Raw genomic sequence first — 19107 nt, 5'->3', positions numbered from 1 at the left:
CAGAACACTGAGGCACCATGCAGGGGAAGAGCAGATACACTGGCCTCTTCATCATAGCTCTATGTGGGGTGGCCTGGTCTGTTGAGAGAGCTCTTCAACGTGGACAGCCGGATAAACAGCACAGACGCACATACTGTAGGTACTGCAGTGAGCACTACACTGGCTTGGCGTCCATTGAAGATGTAGCGGGTTTGGATGGACCTATTGGTTGGGACACCAATAACCAAATGATAAGGTGTTGGAATAACCACTCAATCAACTCAGTTGAAGACACCGTGAACTGTGTCTTCATTGCCAAAAAGGTACTGACATTGTATCAGTTCAGTGATTTGCAATTCACTTTCTACTGCTTTGAGGAGATGCGACAAATGACCCTGGTCCATGAGAAGACATGGGAGGAGGCCGTGCGTTACTGTAGAAAGCATTTCACTGACATCGTCAGCCGTCTCTCTGAGAACGAGAATAACGTTGCAATGAGAAAGATCCAGGAGGAGATAAAGAATACCACTGATGCTGTAGTCCACTGGTGTAGATGGGCCTACGCTTCCTTGGTGGCTACTGTCTGTGGGTGAACAGGGATGCCTTGGATTACGAGAACAGGGAGGGTTGGGATGATAATTGTTCCTCCGCATTTCCTTGTGGAAGCGTTACCACTAAAAAGCTCCATTGGGGATACGTAAAAATGTGAGAGGAAGCCGAGGTTCATCTGCTACAAGGAGTGATTCGGTACATTGTTTGCTGAGAAGTTGTTAATTACTAATGATCATAATGAATAGTTACCTGTATGACTTTTAAGACAATCGCAGATTGAGAGACAATTCTTACTCGTCCTTTTCATTATTCGCAAATGATATATTAACTGTATAAACATCCTGTTGACTGTATAACCATTAACAATGAAACATATCTTTATGTAAATACATTGATTGAAATAGTTGTTAGAGACAGTTTAGTATAAATAATGCTATCATGTGGTTAACATTATTCGGTTAAACTTGACCTTTACAAAAGGCACTTTTTAATAAACTGCTTATACGAGGCCATTAATAGTTTATAATTTCATTACAGAGATTAGCTTCATGTAGTGAAACAAAACGGCCATATATTTACCTATTAACTTGTTATTGGTGGATTCATTAAAGCCGATGTCCATATTATTTTCATCCTCGTCTGTGTAGTAGTTACACACGATATTATCTCCTTCCTCATTACCATTACCGATAATAGTAAGATTTGTCCAGGCCTCAATTGTTCCTTGACGAGCACCATTCATTCTAATAGTATCTGTATCAACTGGAAAATTGGGAGAGAGAGTGAGGTTGTTGGCATCTTAGTCCAAAATGTTGTTGTAGCAGTTCCGCCTGCCAGCAGTAATCTTCTCTGATTGTTTGCGAGATTCAAGTGGTTGTCATCGTTAAGTAACATAATAGATGCTAAGCATTAAATATTTCAATTCATTCACTATGAAATTGTAACTTTCCCCCGGGAAGCATTTAACTGCAGGGCACTCCCACATCATATGAAGTAACGTGCCTACCTGATTTAGGGGACACAGTGAACAACAGTTGGGCGATGAGGCCAATTTAATTGTAAAACGTTTCCTTGGTGTTAAATATAGTCTGTGAACAAGTATGGGAATGCCATTTTGATTCCCAGTTACATTGTTTTTTAATTTAGCACCTAATAGAAATTGTGTGAGCAATAATAGGACCAAAGTGTAGTTTACATTTTTTAAGAGATATATCAAGTGAAGACCAGTGGTGGGAAAAGTACTCAAATATCATACTTTAGTAAAAATAATGATACCTTAACAGAAAATGACTCAAGTAAAAGTGAAAGTTACCCAGTAAAACACTAATGGGGTAAAAGTCTGAAAGTATCTGGTATTAAATAAACTTAAGTACAGTGTTAGAAAAAGTACTCAATCGTCATACTTGAGTAAAAGTACAAAGTAAAAGTAAATGCTATACATCAAATTCCTTATATTAAGCAAACCAGACGGCAAGATTTTCTTCTTATTTTTAATTACGGACATACAGGGGCACACTCCATCACTCAGAGATAATTTACAAACACAGTATTTGTGTTTCGTGAGTCCGCCAGTTCAGAAGCAGTAGGGTTGACAAAGTGTTATTTTGATAGGTGCCCTAATTCTGTCCTGGTTGAGCATTCTAAATGTAATGAGTACTTTTAGGTGTCAGGGAATATGTATGGAGTAAAAAGTACCATATTGTCTTTAGTAATATAGTGGAGTAAAATTAAAAGTTGTCAAACATATAAACAGTAAATTAAAGTACAGACACCCAAAAAAACTAAGTAAGTAGTACTTTAAAGTATTTTTAGTTACACTACCATTAAAAAGTTTGGGGTCACTTAGAAATGTCCTTGTTTTTGAAAGAAAATCACATTTTTTGTCCATTAAAATAACATCAAATTGATCAGAAATACAGTGTAGACATTGTTAATGTTGTAAATGACTATTGTAGCTGGAAACGGTAGATTTGTTATGGAATATCTACATAGGCGTACAGAGACCCATTATCAGCAACCATCACTCCTGTGTTCCAATGGCACGTTGAGTTAGCTAATCAAAGTTTATCATTTTAAAAGGCTAATTGATCATTAGAAAACCCTTTTGCAATTATGTTAGAACAGCTGAACACACCCACCTTCAGGGAAGTCAACTGATGTTCACCATCTGTGCCCATTCAACATAGGCTAGATTTACGTAGTTATTACTTCTAAAGACATTTTTTTGGGGGGGGGGTTCTCATAGGCTTACAATGTTGTTTTTGTATTATTTCTTGAAGTTGTCAAAGACTCCAGTCACCTAAGTCAGAGACTTTTCTATCTGTTACCGCACGGCAAGCGGTACCGGAGCGCCAAGTCTAGGTCCAAAAGGCTCAATAACAGCTTCTACCCCCAAGTTATAAGACTGCTGGACAGTCAAATGGCCACCCAGATTATTTCCATTGATTTGAACAGTCGCTAAGATTATATTTAGTTGTGATTGTTGCAAAATCCCTATTTTGAAGGATTACCATGGAAGTAATGGTTGAGTCTTACTCGGTGGATGGCAAATTTTGCTCTTTAAAAAAAAATCAAAACATTAAGTTCTGTCTTGACTTTGGAAAGAGTAATAGCTACCGGGTGTGAAAAGAGTGTTTGTTGAGAACGCTGTAACACAGTTAACAATTGTCCAAATCTGATGTCTTCTTTTATTGTGATTTATTCAGCGAAGATACAAATGCAGTTGAATTATTTTTATAAAACCTTTGGTGGCATCCCATAGAATCCGCAGGTCATTGACAGAATTCTAATTGATCATTACGAATTAATTTTGTGAAATTTCTATTTGATCACAGAATGTATGATGTTGTAGTAATGAAATGTTGAAACGCCACCTTGTGGCTCTTTTCGGAGATGTATACATTTGAAATAGGCAGTTGTAAGCGTAGTGGTCAGACAAGCTCATATGTGAAATTTCTATTTTCTTACTGAAAGCAAATATAGGTTTAGAAAATAGTATTAAATCAAGAATAATTTATGCCGGTTTGAGTAGAAAGTGTACTCTTTTGCTTCGGGATTATTCATCATGATATTAATCATCAGAGGATAATTGCCTCAAAACAATGTCATTTAAGTTTTCATTTCCATTGGCTCAGTATGACATGATTGTCACCTGCTCCAGTGATTGGGATGCCTTCATCACTGTAATATGGCCAGCCATCTCCCTGTTCTGTCAGAACCAGACCCCGTAGGGAGGTCACCGGAGCACATACTGTACACTCAATCTGATTCTCACTCTATCCAATATCAAAGACACAATTAGACCAGTGAAGATGTACGTGCCGACATGTAATTGAGTCTATGAAAATGGCATCTTGTTTTTACACTCCAGGCAATGAGATCATTACACAACAGCGTCAATCAGTTATTACTATGTTTGAGTGTGTTCACTTACTTTAAAATATAACATGAATAAAATAATATTGTATAAAATATACTATACTATGATTTCACCTTTATTTAACCAGGTAGGCCAGTTGAGAACAAGTTCTCATTTACAACTGTGAACTGGCCAAGATAAAGCAAATCAGTGCGACTAAAACAACAACACAGAGTTACACATGGAATAAACAAACATACAGTCAATAACACAATAGAGAAATCTATGTACAGTGTGTGAAAATGTAGTAAAATGAGGGCGGTAAGGCAATAAATATGTCACGATCGTGTGGAGGATTTACGGACCAAAACGCAGCATTTGGAAAATACGCCATCTCGTTTATTTATGACGAAGGCAAAACGAAACAAAAAACACTTACACATCAAACAAAACAATAAACGATCGTGAAGCTACAAACGTTGTGCACAAACATACATGCTACTAACGTTCTTACATAGACAATTACCCACAACCAATGAGAGCCTATGGCTACCCTAAATAAGGCTCCCAATCAGAGACAACCGAAATCAGCTGTCTCTAATTGGGAACTCATTCAGGCCACCATAGACTCTCCTAGACAACTAAACATACATAGAAAACACTAGACACCTGTACTCCACACAAACCCATATACTATACAACAACCCATAACCCCTTTACCATATAAACACCCAACACCAACAAAACATAAACATTCCCCATGTCACACCCTGACCTAACTAAAATAATAAAGAAAACCAATAATACTAAGGCCAGGGTGTGACATAACCCCCCCCTTGAGGCGCGAACTCCGGGCGCACCATACACAGTCTAGGGGAGGGTCTGGGTGGGCTTCCATCCACGGTGGCGGCTCCGGCTCTGGTCGCGGTCCCCACGTCACCACAGTACCTAAACACCTCCTAGGCTTCCTCCAAACGACCCCCCTCCACCTTAACCCCATTGCATTCAGGGGCAGTTCCGGACTAAGGGGCAGTACCAGGGTAAGAGGCAGTACCAGGGTCAGGGGCAGTACTAGGGTCAGGGACAGTACCAGGGTCAGGGGCAGTACCAGGGTAAGGGGCAGCACCAGGGTAAGGGGCAGCTCCGGACTGAGTAATGGCAGCTCCGGACTGAGTAATGGCAGCTCCGGACTGAGGGACTGCAGCTCCGGACTGAGGGACTGCAGCTCCGGACTGAGGGACTGCAGCTCCGGACTGAGGGACGGCCCATGGCTGGCTGACAGATCTGGCTGCTCATGGCTGGCTAACGGATCTGGCTGCTCATGGCTGGCTAACTGATCTGGCTGCTCATGGCTGGCTGACGGATCTGGCTGCTCATGGCTGGCTGACGGATCTGGCTGCTCATGGCTGGCTGACGGATCTGGCTGCTCATGGCTGGCTGACGGATCTGGCTGCTCATGGCTAGCTGACGGATCTGGCTGCTCATGGCTAGCTGACGGATCTGGCTGCTCATGGCTAGCTGACGGATCTGGCTGCTCATGGCTAGCTGACGGATCTGGCTGCTCATGGCTAGCTGACGGATCTGGCTGCTCATGGCTAGCTGACGGATCTGGCTGCTCATGGCTAGCTGACGGATCTGGCTGCTCATGGCTGGCTGACGGATCTGGCTGCTCATGGCTGGCTGACGGATCTGGCTGCTCATGGCTAGCTGACGGATCTGGCTGCTCATGGCTGGCTGACGGATCTGGCTGCTCATGGCTGGCTGACTGATCTGGCTGCTCCTGTCTGGTTGGCGGCTCTGGCAGATCCTGTCTGGTTGGCGGCTCTGGCAGATCCTGTCTGGTTGGCGGCTCTGGCAGATCCTGTCTGACGGACGGCTCTAGCGGCTCCTGTCTGGCTGGCGGCTCTAGCGGCTCCTGTCTGGCGGACGGCTCAGTGGGCTCATGGCAGACGGGCGGCTTTGCAGGCTCATGGCAGACGGGCGGCTTTGCAGGCTCATTGCAGACGGATGGCTCAGATGGCGCTGGGGAGACGGATGGCTCAGATGGCGCTGGGGAGACGGATGGCTCAGATGGCGCTTGGCAAACAGGCAGTTCAGTCATTGCAGTGCAGACGGCAGACTCCTGCCGGCTGAGGCGCACTGTAGGCCTGGTGCGTGGTGCCGGGACTGGTGGCACCGGGCTGGGGACACGCATCTCAGGGCTAGTGCGGGGAGCAGCAACAGGACGCACAGGACTCTGGGGACACACAGGAGGCTTGGTGCGTGGTTTAGACACTGGTGGTAAAGGGCTGGAGACACGCACCATATAGCTAGTGCGTGGAGGAGGCACTGGTGGTACTGGGTTGGGGCGGGGAGGTGGCGCCGGAAATACCGGACCGTGCAGGCGTACTGGCTCCCTTGAACGCCGAGCCTGCCCAACCTTACCTGGTTCTATGCTCCCCGTCGCCTGACCAGTACGGGGAGGTGGAATAACCCGCACCGGCCTATGTAGGCGAACCGGGGACACCATGCGTAAGGCTGGTGCCATGTACGCCGGCCCGAGGAGACGCACTGGTGACCAGATGCGTTGGGCCGGCTTCATGACATATGGCTCAACGCTCAGTCTAGCCCGGCCGATACGTGGAGCTGCAATGTACCGAACCGGGCTATGCACGCGTACAGGAGACACCGTGCGCTCTACTGCGTAACACGGTGTCTGCCCGTACTCTCGCTCTCCACGGTAAGTACAGGGAGTAGGCGCAGGTTTCCTACCTGACTTCGCCACACTCCCTTTAAGGCCCCCCCCAAGAAATTTTTGGGTTGTACTCACGGGCTTCCAGCCTTGTCTCCGTGCTGCCTCCTCATATCGCCTCCTCTCGGCTTTCGCTGCCTCCAGCTCTTCACGAGGGAGGCGATATTCTCCAGGTTGATCCCACGGCCCCTTACCATCCAGTATCTCCTCCCATGTCCAGAAATCCTTTATGGGTAGGTCCTGTTGCCTTGTTTTCCGCTGCTTGGTCCGATGGTGGGTAATTCTGTCACGATCGTGTGGAGGATTTACGGACCAAAACGCAGCATTTGGAAAATACGCCATCTCGTTTATTTATGACGAAGGCAAAACGAAACAAAAAACACTTACACATCAAACAAAACAATAAACGATCGTGAAGCTACAAACGTTGTGCACAAACATACATGCTACTAACGTTCTTACATAGACAATTACCCACAACCAATGAGAGCCTATGGCTACCCTAAATAAGGCTCCCAATCAGAGACAACCGAAATCAGCTGTCTCTAATTGGGAACTCATTCAGGCCACCATAGACTCTCCTAGACAACTAAACATACATAGAAAACACTAGACACCTGTACTCCACACAAACCCATATACTATACAACAACCCATAACCCCTTTACCATATAAACACCCAACACCAACAAAACATAAACATTCCCCATGTCACACCCTGACCTAACTAAAATAATAAAGAAAACCAATAATACTAAGGCCAGGGTGTGACAAAATAGGCCTTAGTGGCGAAATAATTACAATTTAGCATTAACACTGGAGTGATAGATGTGCAAGTAGAGATACTGGGGTGCAAAAGAGCAAAGTTTATACATGATAAGGTTTCAAAAGAGCATGCAAGTCTTAAAATCAATGTGCTACATTACATCAATGTGTCCTGTGTTAATACAGTAAAAGCATGATGAATGTTGATGGGTCAAAGACGTATAAGGTTTTCAAAGTAGCAAAAAAATAAAACAGCAATTACAATTCTCTAAAATGCTTTTTTATGTTCAATGGAGTGTCACCTATGCCCTTATTTGAGTTATATTCAAGAATAAAGCCAATAATACATTTTTTCTGTGATTCATATGAATATACCCTAGTAAAATGTAAATCAGTATAAGCGTTTTTTTTTTTTTTTTTTTTTTATGCCAATATTTCATAATCACAAGGTTATATATCCATGCTTAGACTGGCAGAAATATAACTACCCAGAAAAAAATGACATTTTATTTTGAATACCACATATTTGATGTGTCATGGGTACAACTCAAGATTTGGTATTTTTTTTTTACAAAAACAATCTGAAAAAAATCATTGAAAATATCTTTCACTTCATCCTTTGAGATTTGTTTTTGTCTCTCTGAGTCAACAACACAAAATGATTGTATTTTAATATAAAATACTGGTGTTATACTGTATGACACTATTTTGTTACCCTGAATGACACATATCACTAAGGCCCACAAGTGATTCCTTCAGCAGTAACAATAATGATCATATTAACTATTATTAGTAGCAGCAATAGTATTTTTCTTTTAGCTATTTTTTTAAAGATATAAAACTGTGTAAAAAACAGGATAAGATGTTTAAAATGTGCAGGCTAGCTGAACTTAGATTGCTTCCATACTAGAGAGAGAGAGAGAAATGACCCATACGCCACACACATAAAGAACATGGGTTTTACTATGCAACATAGTTTAACTGGCACATGAGATACAATTTAATTCACGTAGGATTAAATTAGCATTGAACATTTCAAACAAAGCATTCATCGAAAAACATTCCGTAAACATTGTGCAAAAAACTGTAGTTTTGCTTAAAATCATCACGAAACAGTGGAGATCAGGCATTTGAAAGAAAATACTTAAAAAATTATCCCACCAACATCAAAACAAAACATTTCTGTATTCTGAACATCAGAATATTAACCAAATCCATTGTCTGAACATCAAATGGAACTCATCAACGTTCTCAAACTGAACTCATCATTCAATAACATCTTTAAAACATGGATTTATTTTTAGTTTGCTTGTGTATGTCATTTTCTTGTGTAGGCCTATGTAGTATTCTGTAGCCTAACTGGTGTGTAACTTGGAATTTGGACCAATGAAGCTCTGTAAACTTTTCCCAGTCAGAGTTGCAGAGTTTTGAATTCCTTCGTTTTGTAGTAAACGGCTCTGGTTCGGAGATTACTGCTTGGACATCCGACTTGAAGTATTATGTGATGTCCTTAACTTGGGGCCATGCAAATTAATTAATTATTTCTGCTGCTTGTTGCATGCAACCGATTTCCATCTCCCCTTCCACAACCTTCAGAACTTGGCCGACAAATGGCTGGTAATCGTAATTGACTATTACGAACTTTCCGTTTTAAATCCTCTTGTGGTTTCACCATTGTGTACAAGCTGTCTTCTATTTATGCATTTTGCTTCTGAAAGTCCACCTCTGTTGGAGCATTGCACTCACAGGAGATGCATGCTCGGGAGCAGAAGCAGGACACCTCCCGATGGTGGATCTTTCCAGGTTCCTTTGCGATGATCTGGTGGATTTTTAAGGTTCCTTTGACAGCTGGCAACTCATTTGGAACTGCTTTATCAAATCGGTTAATCTCATCCTCAGCAATCCAGAAGTACTTTACACGTGACTGCGTTTTCTCCAGCATGGTGTAGAGCTCCTTTGGGCTCTGGAGGTCACCACCGTTTTTTTGACAAACTCATCTGCACAGCGTTTCACGGAACCACCAAACCCAACGGGTGCACCTTTTCCGTGGGACTTTTCAGATTTTTTTTTTTTCCTTCTTATTATCCAAGACTGGCTTCAGATCAGCCCACACGGCACGCTCGTCATGCCGAAGCGACTCTGAAATGGAGACATAGGATTGGCATTCCTGTGATGTGTACACAACCCTTGTGTGTACAGTTGCCTGCTTACGGCCGGCCGGCCTCCAAAATGAAAAACTTGAACCTCTGTATGCAGCTGACACGCTTCATTTTCATAAAAGTCCATGTGGATTACAACCTCGTGTTCTTTAAGTGTGTCTTTTAAGTTTCGGCACTGCTCAACTTGATGCAGCCAGTTAAACTGCAGGTACACACATGCAATTTGAGCTACACAAAATAGCTACATAAAATGCCCATCAAACTACTTCAATTCAAACTTGTACAGTCTCAATTTTTCATAAAGTTCCCCAAATGTGAAGCAGCTATTAACGAATATAATTCAAAATAAAAAAAATGATCCATAAATGTGTGTGTGTAATATTATATTAACTAATATAATCCATCAGTTATACCTTAACTGCAGTTCAATAAAACATTGACTACAGTGTAATAGTGCAACTTAATGTTAAGTGTTATCCACCCAGCTTTATATCCTATTATATCCTATTCTGTTGCTGACAGTAGCATGAAACCATGAAAACAATACCTTGCTTTTCTTCTGGCTAGTCTTTCCTCCCTAGCAACTGGATCTGCGTTTAATATTTTGTCTGTGCCGTGCAGCCCTCTCCTTATTGGACAACGGCATCTACAGTATAAAGATAATGTGCCTTGAAATACGTTAAGATGCCATAAAATAGTTTGAAATGCTAATATTCAGTATTCATACAACAAGTAATTATGAATTGCATGATTAAATGTTGTAAACGAGTGAAAACATGGGATAACAAACTACTGTCATTCAGCATAACGGGTGACATTGTGGTATAACATGACACTTTTGTTGTGCTGAAGGACAAAAGCGTGATACTGAAGAATGGATTTCCCACATAAACATATTTAACAGGAAGTTCCTTGGCCACCTATATAAAGTAATGACCTATAAAGATTATCCTTACTTTTCATATTTAATATAGCTTTTTATAAAATAATAACATTAAAAGTATGTTTTCTGTGTTGTTCTGAAGGACATGTGGATGTTACTAGAGGGTGGAAAGGTGAAATCATCAAATATTTCAGAGAGATTTACTCACCTCATAACTTTGATAGAGGGTCTTTAATTGGTATTATTTGTGATGTCACATGATTACCATCATGTGATATGCTTTAAAATGGCGTTTTACCTTTGCTATATTGAATGACATTGATGAAGCGCAGAAGTCCGGGGCAAAAGCTATTCAAGTTTTTAATTTTTTTTTTAGATGCAGTATGTCGCCTATAATTCTATGTGTTGTTGCAAACAATAACACAATTATGCCATGGGTGTTCATTTATATTTTTAGGATGAATTTCTACATTTTAAAAACACTTTCGTCGTTAGAATTTTAACCCGGACTGTTACACTGAAGGACATTTTGACACTTTAGGGCTCAATAACTCCCTTAATGTAATAGTTTGCAACACAATCATTTCTGGGTCAAAAGAAGGGTAAGTGTTGAGTGATTTAACATTATATTTCTACATATTTATCTTTTTTATGTTAAACGAATGGCCTTCGGACACCGAATGTACACGTCTCGTCTTTGACCCTGATACTACAGCACCGTGTTACAGGTAAAGTGGCTAGAAAGGGTAGCACTGTGCCCTCTGAGACTCAAATCATCAGGCTGATGGCATTAGTTATTCTCTCAGAATAGTTAGTGAAGAAAACACTGTTCTAGACCGGCTGATGAATTCTTCCTGTCCTACCTTACCGGGAGGCTGATAAATTACTGAAGCTACTGGCTAAATTACAGTCATGCTATTGGAACCTTATGTAGTCAATCCCTTTGTCATGAAAAGGGGGAGCAGATGGTACAAAGCATGACACAGGATAAATCATCTCACACAATGAACACTAGACTGGAAAATGAGGGTTTGACGAACATATACATCATTTATATAGCAGCAAATTCGGGAGGTAGCCCAGCCTAGGATTTGAACCCAGGACCAGCAATTGTCAACCAGGGACTGCTTTTACAGTTTTTCCCAAAATTGCACTTTCTCCATGACACTGTTCATTTATTTTGACAACAGACATGTACTTAACCTTACTATGCTCCAGCAACTCACCAATGCTTCAAGTCTCCAAGACATGTCTCCGTACTATGGGGGACCAAGCCTTCTGCTCCCGTGCCCCTCGCCTCGGGAAGGCTCTCCCTGAACATTTGAGAGCTGCTCCATCGATCAGAACTTTTAAAATTTGCCTTACAACATATTTATACAGATTGTCTTTCTTATAGTCCTACTCTTAAGTCCTTTTAGCACATCTATTCTACTACTGTACTTCTATTTCCTGTCTTGATGCTAAACGTTTTTATACTGAACAACAATATATACGCAACATGCTACAATTTCAAAGATTTGACTGAGATACAGTTCATATAAGGAAATCAGTTCATTGAAATAAATTCATTAGACCCTAATCTATGGATTTCACATGACTTCCCAGTCATTGTTGGTCACAGATACACGCCCCTACCTTTTTATTTAAGGTATCAGAAAAACAGTATCTGATGTGACCACCATTTGCCTCATGCAGCGTGACACATCTCCTTCGCATAGAGTTGATCAGGCTGTTGATTGTGGCCTGTGGAATGTTGTCCCACTTCCTCTTCAATGGCTGTGCAAATTTGCTGGATATTGACGGGAACTGGAACACGCAGTCGTAAACATCGATTCAGAGCATTCCAAACATTCTCAATGGGTGACATGTCTGATGAGTACGCAGGCCATGGAAGAACTGGGACATTTTCAGGTTCCAGGAATTGTATACAGATCCTTGCGACATGGGTGCCGTGCATTATCATGCTGAAACATGAGGTGATGGCAGCGGATGAGTGGCACGACAATGGGTCTCAGGATCTCGTCACAGTATCTCTGTGCATTCAAAATGCCATTGATAAAATGCTATTGTGTTCAATAGCTTATGCCTGCCCATACCATAACCCCACCGCCATCATGGGACACTCTGTTTACAATGTTGACATCAGCAAACCACTCGCCCACACGACGCCATACACGCTGTCTGCCATCTGCCTGGTACAGTTGAAAACGGGATTGATCTGTGAAGAGCACACTTTTCCAGTGTGCCAGTGGCCATAAACGGTGAGAATTTGCCCACTAAAGTTGATTACGACGCCAAACTGCAGTCAGGTCAAGACCCTGGTGAGGACGACGAGCACGCTGATGAGCTTCCCTGAGACGGTTTCTGATAGAAATTATTTGGTTGTGCAAAACCAGTTTCATCAGCTTTCTGGGTGGCTGGTCTCAGATGATCCCGCAGGTGAAGAAGCCGGATGTGGATGTCTTGGGCTGGCGTGGTTATACATGGTCTGCGATTGCGAGACCGGTTGGACATACTGCCAATTTCTTGTGTTGTGTGACCTGTTATTGTCCCCAGCACAAGGTGCACCTATGCAATGGTCATCCTGTTTAATCAGCTTCTTGATATGCCACACCTGGCATATCCAGGTGGATGGATTATCTTGGCAAAGGAGAAATGTTCACTAACAGGGATGTAAACAAATTTGTGCACAACATCTGGGAGAAATAAGCTCTTTGTATGTACGGAACATTTCTGGGATCTTTTATTTCAGCTCATTACATGTTGCGTTTATATTTTTGTTCAGTGTATTTTATGTAATTTAAAAAAAATCCTTATTTACGTTTTTGTCTATGTAGAGCATTGAGATAACACTGTAATGAAGTGTTATGCAAATGACATGTATTATTATTATTACATTCTGATTGCAACACAAACTCAAGGATGCCATGTTGCAATTCTAGCTGATGAATACAACCACACCGCTCTGAAAACAAATACACATAATTACATATGAATCACTTTCAAAGTGCCACTTGTCAAGTGGCAGCAGACCAGCCAGGCACTGAAATTCCTACCTTGCAATCAGTTGAAGGACAGCTCTTCAAGCACTGCTCAGTGAGCTGTTGTACCTTCAAGTAGTGATCACTGGTCTAGTAGTGAAATGGAAGCCATGATGGCATAACCAATTGTGGAGATTGTTGTTGTCTGAAAGGGCTGTGATGGTATTTAGGAATGGAGAAGCCTTAGGATGTACATGAACAAAGTAACTAAAGAAGCTACATATTTCTAAGGCGAATCCAATGATGATTTAGCATATACCTGGTTTCTAAGCGTACACGATATGGTTAGCGTATATGCTACTGTAGGCCTATATTTTACAAATGGACATTCTTCAAATTTATATCACTTATTTAACTGTTGATTTAGATGAATAATATATAATAGATGACACACAGAAATGTAAAAATGCAAGGGTATGTTGTCTGTGTTCTAAATATGAATATGTATACATTGAATGGTTCAAGTAGGTGGTTGAGAGGAGCAGAGTGCAGTATTGAGGAGAGATGAGGCTACACGTTCTCTCAGTTTACATTATCAAGTGCCAAATTGAAGTAAATCTGCCCATTTTCAATTTGATAACACAAGTAGCCGCAGAGAGATCTACTGTACCATTAATAGAGTAATTTTAATCTAAATATATCATACTGTTGGGTTCTGAAAATATGAAATATACTTATTCAGGTCACTGAGGGAGAGAGGGGAATGTATAACATTTACATTCTGTCCGGATATATTATTGTTCGCCATCAGGGATCCTATGGGAGAAGAGACACTCTGGTACAAGTCAACATGACAGCCGTGAGTTGGGGAGGCGTGAGCAAAGGGAGGTCAGATGAGGAAGAACAGATATCACTAAAGTTCAGTCTAGCAAAAAAGATGCATTGTCTTTTCAGATGTGTAGGAGGAGACTCGGTATAGGAGAAAGGATTAAATATCAGTGCTTGTGTGAATATGTCTTATGCAGCTGTATGACCCAATGGGTGAATAAACTTGGTCTAAGCTTTACTAATTGTCTGTGAAATTTTATAAGGTTAATTTAGAACCTAACAATACATTATATTCACGTTGACGTCCGATACTCTTTGCCATGTGGTATTATTTGCTGTCGGGATAAACTATTGCCTGGAAACCCTGTAACCAATTTAGAGCAAACACTTCACATGTGCATGTTGACTTGTCTGCACGCAGCCACACATAGTAATCATTATAGTCAATGTTAAGATGGATTACAGGCCTCCAATTCTAGACCGATGTCTCTGTCAACAAATGTACAGTATACAAGGCTTCCTGCTTCCAGCACCCGAGAACTTTACATTCATTCAAGACATGAGAAAATACAATAATACGGTCCCGAACTAATGAAGAAATAACTCTACATACTTAATGTGTATACACACTACAATGTTGTGTGGTATTTCTTTCTATCCACGTGACATCAATATAACATGGCCAACTACAGGCGTGTTCTTCATGTGAGTTCCCTTGAGATTCTCTGTGGACAGTAATGGCAAAGACCACCCCAAACAGAAGACGTATGTGTGAAATCAATCATTTGAATGGTCATAACATTTAAAAATGGTGTCGTGGAGTCAATCGGAGCTTGGGGCCCGAGAGTGGCATTTCCACTGTTAAGTAAACAGAGGAGTTAGACAGACTCTCAACACAGAGGTGGCACCACATGTCCCAGCGTGGTGTGGTGAGAAAAAACATTCTGGGGCCCATCGTTTTTCCTGATCTGGTAACCTAAGCAGGTAAAACTACGGACATTGTATGGTATGGCATGACTAATCTATTGTAAAAAGGTTTAAAATGGGCTATGATCGAACCAGAGTTTTTCTTATCAGGTTACATGGATTCTAAAAAACTCCTGGAAAAACTCCTGGCCTTGGAGAGGATGAAAAACCTGTCAAACTGCAGCAACAGTACTTATATATTTTTTTAAGGGACTAGGGGGTTTCCTATGCAGACACAGAGAAAGCAACATGATTGGACAATAGAACTAACAGAGCTTGCTTTATGCAGATTGGCATAGTGTAGTCCTGACATATGCAACTGTAGGCCTAATATGAAATTGACTTACGGTCTATGTCAGCTATTGTTTTTAGAGATTAATTCCAGTTAATACGTTTAGATTGAAAAAGGTAGGTAGCCTAGTCAGCCCAAGTCTGAATATAAACCAAATTCAAACTTGAGCTGACAAAATGTTTCTTCATCCCGTCGATGCAGAGGTTCCATCGACTTTTATAGCACTCTAATTCTATAGGGTTGGTCTTGAACTCCTTGTTGTCTTTCAGGAGTAATGAGGCCTTCTTTTCCAGGTAAGCACTTTTCGTTTTGCTTTCTTTTATCTCAGCAGCATTGAATTCAAACGCCTCAGATGCTTTCGTGATCCTGAGAATGTTCTGTTTGATTTGAGAGTTAATGTCCTCAAGTGTTTTGTCTTGCTTATCGAACCTGTCTTTGAGCATGTTATCTCCAGGTAGTGTTGCATTGGAAGTCTTGTCTACTTTTGGTTCATTTTCATCTCCTTCCCCGGGTTTGCCTTTATCTTTGGGTTGTGGTCTTTAATGGGGGAAACGTGAGAGGAATCCCTGCGTCTGTCTTTTGGTCCTGATGAGGAGGGGATAGCCAGGACATAGTAGTGTAGTGGTCAGATGCTTTTGCTCTGTAGCCTTAGCGTTGTTGCAATGGTTGTTGCTCGCTCCTTTGACACTAGCTTTCAGAGGACCGGATCCTGAGGAAAATGTTTTACATTGACATTCTCTTCTAGGACAATAACCAACAGTATAGTGACTAATACGTCTTTTGTATTTACAGTATTTTGAATTGAGTGAAGTTCAGGTTGTAAATATAAATTGAGAGACTTCGCTAACTAGCGCTTTGAAGTTTGCGTGCTTAGGTCGTCATCTTGACGAAATACCCAATACTGGAGGAAAGTGAAGAGAGCGCCTTGAGCGTTGTGTCCAGCATTCACGACCTGTGATCTCCGTAAATCTGATTGGTCAAGACACAGCAACGAGCTTGCAGCAGCACTTCGATGTGAAGGACAGCGAAATTGCGCTCGAGTTGTGAGTTGACAAATCATGAGGCAAATAGAAATAAAAAACAATACTTTGGCCATCTTTTTAACGCTTTGCGACAATATATTTTATTAACCTAAATCAAAATCGCCACACATTTTCCGGCGGCCCTGTCACAACAGCTACACTGTCTACCAGTTGGAATGCAATGGTGTACACGCCCTGTGTAATGCAAACATGCACACGGACACACACACACACATTGTGGCCACCAGTTGGCTAAACAAAATGTATCATCATCCTTTCAAAATTGCAATCGGTAACATCTTAGATATTTTAGGTAGAATGTAAAAGTGTCAACTTACCTAGAAAAAGGATGGTTTGCTTCTTGGCGGCTTTGACCCTAGCACTCTCGTGTTTTGGCTTGTCCTCTATACCGTTGACCCCTCTTCCTATGGGCCCCATGGTTTTCTGAAGGACCAGGATCATGGCCCGACACATGACTCCCACGCTGACCAGCACCACCATGTACACAATGAACGCCACAAAGATACTGGCCCTGTACATCCCCCACTGGTTTCTCAGGTTGGTGCAGAACGTCAGGTTCTGGACGGGCATGATGGCTCGCTCTGGGACATAGCCCTCCATTCCTGTGACGAACAGCAGCGGGAGGGCTATGAACACGGACGTGACCCAGGCGAGAGCGATGAGACTCCCCGTTGTTCGCTCTCTGCCCAGGACCTTGAAGCGGAACGGGTGGCAAATGGCTATGTAGCGTTCAAAGCTGAGCGTCGCCACGTTCAAGATGGTGGCGTAACTGCAGGCCTCAAACAGAAAGTTGTAGATCTTGCAGGAAGCGTCACCCGAGGCTGAGGTGAAGGGGAACCACGTGGCACTATAGAGCTCTACAGGCATTCCTATGAGGAGGACCAGAAGGTCGGAACATGCCAGGCTCACCATGTGGTCCGTGACGTACTTTTGCAGGTAGCCATTCTGCCGCAGCACCTGTGTCACCCGAATGGTGATTCCATTACCCACGATGCCTGTGAGCAGGATGAGGCTGTACAGGACAGTGAGGAAGACTTTGATGGCATAGTTGGGCTCCAGCTCCTTCCAGTCTTTCTCCTCGGCTATCTCGGCCTCCCCCTCATTCATGGTTACTTAGTTTCGATTTCCAGATATAGATTTTTTCCTAGCGTATCAGTTCAGCAGGGCAGAGTCTGTAATAGAGTCCAGAGGAAATCCAAACAGCCAGGGAGAGATATATTTTTCAGAGATAAAATCATATATTTCTGACACCCTCGTCCAAAACCGTGGTTAACTCTAAAAGTAGATTAATTTAACACAGACCTCTTGGTTGCCCAGATAAACCATATCACAGAAGAATATTAGGATCCCATTAGACATACCAGAAAGTTTCTTCCTTGTTTTAGCTTCTTTGATACACACGACTCAACGTGGCAGGACTTCCCATTACTGGCCTGAAGTCTGAGTTTTGTACCATCGGCCGTCCGCACAGTTCTTCATCCAGAAAGTATTGGATTTACTCCTTTGCTTGTGCCATGCTTCAAGCTGCACCCTGACAGCAGGCACTGATTTTCTCCTATCTCCTCTCTCCTACCAGTTAAAAATTAAACTTCAGAGCAAGGGAGAGAGAGAGCACGGCCCTGTTCTGTTATCACTACTCAAGTGCAGTATGAACCCTGGCTCTACTTCAGGGACAAGGGTGATTGTGTGTAGGCGGGACCAAGGCTTACTACACATCTCTTTAGTCATACAGAGGTGTGGCCCTTCCCGAATATTATCAACTCCCATTTGGATGAATATAATACTTGCCAGAACTAAAAAATTTAACTTTGCTACATGGCACATTTATTCAAACACTATTCTTAGGCTTATTTACACAAATTAAAACTATTTCAGAATATACAAATGACTTTGACACTCTTCCACATGCCTTCTAAGAAAACAGAAGTGGTGAAATAACTTCACTGTGTAGGATGAATGTAAACAAAAGGCATACCGGTACATGGAAGTTAAAAAGTTCGAATGGAGGAAGTTGTATTGAAACTAGCCAGACATGACTGAATTAAAGTGCACACATTTTCTATTGAGGCCGTATCAAGTGCATATCACTTGACATTAACAATGAGCTGGCTCCAGACAGGAAGTAAATCAAACAAAAACGAACACTTTGATTTAAGACAGGAAAAGTGACTGTATCCATTCTAGGAAAACTTGGCCTGCAATCTGCTCTGATTTCACATAAGCATATTCCACAACAATTTGAGGTGGGTAAAGTTATAAAGCAGGTTTTACAAATCTGATTAGAGCACAGACTTGATTGGTTGAGTGCCAATCTCCGTGTCCTCAAAAGCTCTCATGCAGATAAAGCATGATAACCCAGGCCTATCTGCATGACAAAGCGTTGTCAGGCAGGTGCACTCTCAACAGCGAAGCTAGCGAAATCAATTTGGTTTGTTTACAATAATTACCCTACCTCTTCATTTTCATCCCTTTTCTATTTTCCTAATGATCTATCATTATGTTCTGTAATTGCCCTGATTGTAAATGTCTCTGTAAAACTGATATTTTGAATGTTGTATGAGACGAGATGC

General features: G+C 41.9%; 1 protein-coding gene across 1 annotated transcript in view; it reads right to left on the bottom strand.

Moving 5' to 3' along the window:
- LOC129821392 (G-protein coupled receptor 39-like) overlaps positions 1 to 18192 on the bottom strand; it is a 63857-nt gene extending 45665 nt beyond the window's left edge. Inside the window, exons 1-2 of the mRNA XM_055879022.1 lie at positions 17899 to 18192; positions 16855 to 17709 (exon numbers count right to left, since the gene is read on the bottom strand). Coding sequence (XP_055734997.1) covers positions 16855 to 17644 — 790 coding nt within the window. The 5' untranslated portion in view covers positions 17645 to 17709; positions 17899 to 18192. The remainder of the gene's footprint in view (positions 1 to 16854; positions 17710 to 17898) is intronic.
- Between the last annotated feature and the right edge of the window lie 915 nt (positions 18193 to 19107).

Source organism: Salvelinus fontinalis, chromosome 23 (genome assembly GCF_029448725.1).
Source record: "Salvelinus fontinalis isolate EN_2023a chromosome 23, ASM2944872v1, whole genome shotgun sequence".
NCBI lineage: Eukaryota > Metazoa > Chordata > Actinopteri > Salmoniformes > Salmonidae > Salvelinus > Salvelinus fontinalis.
Note: the sequence above shows the minus strand (reverse complement) of the source record. Positions and strands in the feature narration are given on the sequence as shown.